At 39.6% G+C, this 6,013-nt stretch overlaps 1 protein-coding gene across 1 annotated transcript in view; it reads left to right on the forward strand.

Moving 5' to 3' along the window:
• The window catches only part of map6a (microtubule-associated protein 6a), a 16,721-nt gene extending 12,811 nt beyond the window's left edge, over positions 1-3,910 (forward strand). Inside the window, exons 4-5 of the mRNA XM_067607401.1 lie at positions 1,965-2,075; positions 3,425-3,910. Of these exons, the coding sequence (XP_067463502.1) occupies positions 1,965-2,075; positions 3,425-3,566 (253 nt within the window). The 3' untranslated portion in view covers positions 3,567-3,910. The remainder of the gene's footprint in view (positions 1-1,964; positions 2,076-3,424) is intronic.
• The last annotated feature ends 2,103 nt before the right edge of the window (positions 3,911-6,013 follow it).

The following is a 6,013-nucleotide window of genomic DNA, read 5'->3' on the forward strand; positions in this document are numbered from 1 at the left end:
CGCAGCCTTTATTAACAAGACTGATCCTCTGTAAAGCTTCACAGCCGTTACGCAAATGTGGTTGCATGCGCTCAAACGCACACCTCCTTTTGCTTTTTTGTAATTGCACTGCCGAGGGGGACCATAGCCAATGTGATTAGACTGTCATGGGATGATAGCAAACAGCTGATACTGCTGCTTAATAGCACTTTTCATCACCTTTAAAGAGGGAGCTGTAAGGATGAAGCACAGATTCACACTGCAAATAAATCATGAACAGTTCACTGCCATTTGCTCACAAATATAAGAAGTTTTGAGGTTGAAAAAAAGTTTTGATCTCATTTTCTTTATAAATAATAAGCTACAGTATATCTGCCAATACCTCTCTTATTCTAATATACCACAATAAGGGGTGTGTAACTCCTCTGTTCATCACTTTCTGTTTCTGAGTCCATGTACTTGTTTTGCGCAAATTTCCAGGTCATCTTTGTAGGATTAGGTGTGTATGACAGTATGTTGGTATGATAAGTTTATTTTAAAAATGCTGATTGAACACTGGATTTACTTTTGCTTTGTCTGGCAAGTTCAACATGGTGGTGCCGTGTTTGCGTGTCTAGCAAAGCATACCAAAACAAGCTGTAATTCTGGTTTAATTCTGGTTTAATCCAAATTTCCTCAGCGAGATGTGTTGAAGAAAAAGGGAACATGAAGTAAGTTGTATTGTCACTGTTTATCTGTTCAAACTAATTATAACCTCCCTTGTATATATAGCTTATATTTGTCTATATATATATATATAATAGCAGGGCTTCATGTTGGCTGAGTCCTAGAGCCATGTCCCACTCTATGCTTGTTCCAAAGCATCTGGCTGCTTTCTTAGCATATATATATATAGAGGCACCTTTTTTTTTTTTACAGGCCTTTGGATAAGAAGAGCACTGTACAGTCTTGTCATGGGTCAACCCATCACTGTGCTCCACCCACACACACCTCACTGTTCTCATTAGTTCTGCTGCTCAGCATCCTTCCGTCCATTCTGATTGGAAGGCTGTATGTTTCTATTCTCTGTGGCAACCATCTCCACCACCACCATGTCTATCCAAGCTGAGCACGTGCCCAATCAGGGATGGGCCCAACGCATTAGCATTTTGCAGCCTTTGATTGGGGGATGCTTTGTCATGTAACACAAGGGAGGGGGCATATAGGAGCAGTAAATGTAAACAGTGCTTAGCACGCCACACACCCGGTGCTATCTTTGTGATTATTAGGCAAATAAGGATAGAAAGTATGGTAAAGAAAATTATGTTTTGGGGGAAAAAAAATTGACTGTGACGTGCTTGTGTTTCTATCTGCTTGCTCGTATTTAATGAAACGTTACAAATAAATGCAAAAAAAGCAGAAAAAGCAATGTCTTCTGGCTTCTTTTTGTTAAGAAGAATGGTGAACGATTAGTGGTTGCAGGTATCTGTCGGCGTTTCTCCTGTCCCAGTCTTTGTCTTTGTGAGACAGACAACACATATTAAATAAATCCACATGGAAGAGAATTTTGCTCTCACAACTTCTTTCTATGCTTATTCAAGATTGCGCCGCTTTCTGGCATGAGCTCTGACATCCTTTCCAGGCCGTGCATGTCGCCCTCATGTGAGAACTGAAGAATATATTATTTTTGCATCATGTCTCTTAATATATTCCAAGAACTCATCCAATTTATAGAGCAACATGCATGTCAAAGGGTGTCCAGAACCTTATTCCAGCATAAAATGTCATGTGCTTCTTAGGCCTCTTACAAGTTAATGTACAAATGATTTTCCTTTATGCTGAAAAAAACAACTTCACATGTGTGATATTACATTTGCTGACATCACATTGTTCTTTCTCATACTTAGTCTGGTGTCATTGTTAGAATATTTTGAGGATGTCACATTTGGATGATGCTGTGTCCAATTTGTCATGTGCTAATGAGTGACATTCTGATTCATTTGAAGGGTTGTGCTAAAACAGTACCACTACATACAACTCTGCCAGCCAATCCGAGATATTGGTTGGGTGCAGACTCTAAAGCAACACCTGTGGGGCTGTGCACTACCTAATCCCAGGTAACCGCAAGAGCAACTAAAAGAAGTTGACCACAAGCCACAAATGCCACTCATTCCCATTCATACATGCTCATGGAGTTGTGATTTACTTTTGTTTTCTATTACAGTGGCACAGTTTTGTTTTTCTGGTGATCCACCACTCCTCAGGTCATAGCCTGTGTATTTCTCTTCCATATGGACACTAGAGTAGGGGGGTGAATGGGGCTGTCTGACTGCCTGCTGTCACATCCTACATGTAAGGTTCCTTGAAGTCCCTTTTCTTAAGGAGGCCTCAGGTTTAGTCCAGTCATCTCCAACCATCTTTGACCTTCTGTCAACTGCTATAATGCACCCACTCTTCATGATTTAAACAAACTGCATGACTGCATAAACAGTTATCCACCCAGGGAGGACTGTGGAGGTCTCTTCTACACTCATTTATGAGGCAGGTTACTCATACCCATGTAATCACATGCTATACTCTTTTATAGACTTGCATCTCAGTCACTGGATAAAAGTTCCATACTGTGTTTACATTATAATAATCACATTTTTCATTCAAAATCTGTTTCTAAAGCATGCTGCCACTGTTTTCTGTTGGACCTGCAATCTGATTTCATGGCTAATAATTTGATCTAGACTGCACGATACCTAAAATGTCTGTTGAGTGTTAACTCGGATATAAGATGAATTCCACCGAGGTAAGTGTGAATGGAATGAGGGAAGAGGCTCTGCTTTGGAAAGAGACAGATCAAAGGAAATTGTAAGTGCATGTTAATGATCTTCACTTCAGTTTTTACTGCTAATTTATCTCCATTCACATGTGATTTGGAATAGAAAGTGTACTGCATCATGTAGCTTTCCTTCACCGAACACCCCGAGACCCTCATTGCACTATTGGCATCCTGTAGTTTGCAACATCACTGTGACTAATTGGATGGGTCAAAGTATCGATTTCAGCCGATGGCCTGTATTGATCCAAATGCAAATCTGTCCAATGCATTATTAGAAATAGACCAAAAAGCTTAATTTTTCTGTACTCCCAAAACACTATGGATTTTATAGTTACAGTTTTCAAAGAAACATATTTCATGATTTGTAAGTCATTTTATTCTATCAAGATTGTTCTTGAGGGACTTTTTTTGTAACATTTGTGACAAGAAAACAGGCAAAGAAGGCTGCAGTCATGCTCTAGCTTGAGTTTTCCTCCGCAAAACAGAAGCCTGATATTCTCTGAAATGAGCGGTCACAGGGTGCTCAGCTCGACTCAACAGCTCGACTTGTTGTCGCTCGCCTGAGAGAAATGCCTTATCGTGTGTCTTTTTCTGTCTCTTTCTTCTCTGGTATCTTAACCATGTGCTGCCTCCTAGAGATGCTCAAGACGAGGTTCTCCGACCCAGTCATCATAATTCCCAGGGTGCTTCTGGAGGAGAACCACAACCAGCGATGGATAGGCCCGAACCTCGGAGGAGCAGCGTACGCTTTGCCCTAGATGTGAACCAGACTGAGTAGTTCTGCCTGTGTGGACAGAGGCAGCTACACCTTATACAGGGACTGCTGCTCTGTACTGTAAATATCTAGAATTTGCAACTAAGTTGGATTAGAAAAAAGAGGTATTTCCCACCAAAAACAACATGCATGTTTGAAACAGCTTTTGGCTCAAAGGTCACAGCTGTTTGACCCATGGCATTATCGCAAAGGTGCTACATCATTTTCTGGTTTCATGCTATTTATTTTAAAGGAATATGTCAATATTATTAGAAATACCACACCATAAAGTGCTTATATAACAAATACCTAAACAACTGTACTGTACATTGATCAGTTTTAGTGTAAATAAATAAGCATAACTTACAGTTTGCCATACTGTATTGTAATTTTTGTTGTATGGTCAGTCATTTTCAGATAGGGGGTCTGAGGTGAGGAAGAGTTCAGCATGTAGCATAGACACAGGATCCCCACATTTAGATGCAATGTGACAACGTGATGTTTAAGTGCATGACAAAGGGTAAAAGCTACAGTATGGGGTAGAAATTAAATTTAAACTGATAGGGCTTGGTGTTGTTGAAAATGTTCAGTACTAGTTCTCTTACTTTGAGAAATTCAAACATGTTTTTCTACAAATCCCTGTTTTCATTTAACAAAAGAACCCAATGCTTTCAAATGCCCCCCTCCAGTCGAAAATGTGTTTTCCTTATTGTTCCTTCAGAATGATGTATATGCAGAGTTTGACAAGTGGATGTACAAGCAGATTTCTGTGACATCACAACTAGTGAGATATCGAACAAGTGTGATGTGGAAACCTCCCAGTGACAATGGACTTCACAGTGAAGTAGGAGACATCTTGTGTCCAACAGTTAAACTTTTGAATTAAAAATAGTCAAATATTTATAGAAGAAGTAAAAGTAATTTGAAGAATTGATGTCTGGGTACTTTTTGTGGGAAAACCATATTAGACAAAAATTATTACAAAATAGAGTATTTTATATATCGTAAAATATCTTTAACTGTTGCTTATATTCAAGCTGCTGAAATAAAATGGTCTAAAATTGGCAGTATTTTGATTTAAATGTAATTTAAAAAAAACTATTTGATCAAAGAATAAGTGAACAAGATTGTGACATTCAATGCCAGCTTTCAGTATTTGACAATTTTCAGTGCCAGAGAATGTATTGAGGTTCGATACCCAGCCCTCTCAAGTTTAATCCAAAACACTGCATTGAAACAAGTCTGGAACAAGAGCTGGTCCATTGTCAAACAATTCTGCTTGTTCAAACATATGTATCCCTTCTGGACGAAAACTAGGACTGAACAGATTATTGTGCACTCCTGTCAGATGTCCAAGTCAACAACAGAAAGGAATGAGCGATGGACTACCTACTGTCCTTAAAAAGCACAAGTAGCATTTCTGGAAGAGAATTCTAGCAGGCTTTTTGGGTGCCTCATTAAGGCAGGTACTGATATTTCATTTATGGCTTACAGTCCAGCGTGTAAGGGAAAGAGAGATTAAGAAACAGGATAGCGAAGGAGTGAGGAAGGGAGGGAGACTCAATAAAGCAGCTGGTTTGAGGCGTTGGTACAGAGAAGCTGTTTCCTTGTCACAGTTGCTCCTCATTAGACTAGCCTCCCCTCATTACAGCTGTTAGCATTATAAGAAACTGTAAATGACGATATGTATGATTATGCTCACATCCCCTCACTTGCACACACATGCACACACACAAAGTGCTCATACAGCATAGCTGAGCTCTCTGCTTCAGTGATGGTGTCTCCTCACACTCAGTATGGGATTTGCATTGATGCTGATGATTTCCGTGGTTTGTTGAATTGTGTACAGAGAGGCTGTTGTCTTTAACAAACACTTGGGGAGGGGAAGTAGCACTCAATCTGTCAGTCTTAATCAGCGAGTCAGCCATCCTCATGAAATACTCACAAATAATTCAGACGATCGTGCAAAGAGGGTGGATCACCATCAACTCTGTTGTGTTACACTGCAGATGTTGGTAGTAAGAGAAATATCAGTGGAAATGTCTGTTCCAAAAGCTCTACTTTGCTTTTGCAGTTATTTTTGTGGTGACAATATTAATGCAATTTTCAGATTGAAGACTACCAAACCCCTTGAAAAAAAATCTTCAGATCTGGAACTTCGGATCTAACCGAATCAACACCAAATACAGTCCACTGATGAAATTGATTGACAAACAAAATTCACCCATCAGCTGACTGAGATTTTACCATCAGGTGACCTAGACCAGTCCTTAGACAGCACAATTACACTTCTCATGTTTGAGTATTACAATCCATTATACTGCTCAGGTGCCTGGAGGAAGCTTGTGGTCTATAAAAACACAATAAGGGTGTTTAATTAGTAATGACCTGTGTGAGTTGAAGTCCGAAAGCCTTTGGATATCTCTGCTTATCCTGCACACATGCAGACCATAAAGCATGATGAATGACTG

This window comes from Thunnus thynnus, chromosome 13 (assembly GCF_963924715.1).
Source record: "Thunnus thynnus chromosome 13, fThuThy2.1, whole genome shotgun sequence".
Lineage (NCBI taxonomy): Eukaryota > Metazoa > Chordata > Actinopteri > Scombriformes > Scombridae > Thunnus > Thunnus thynnus.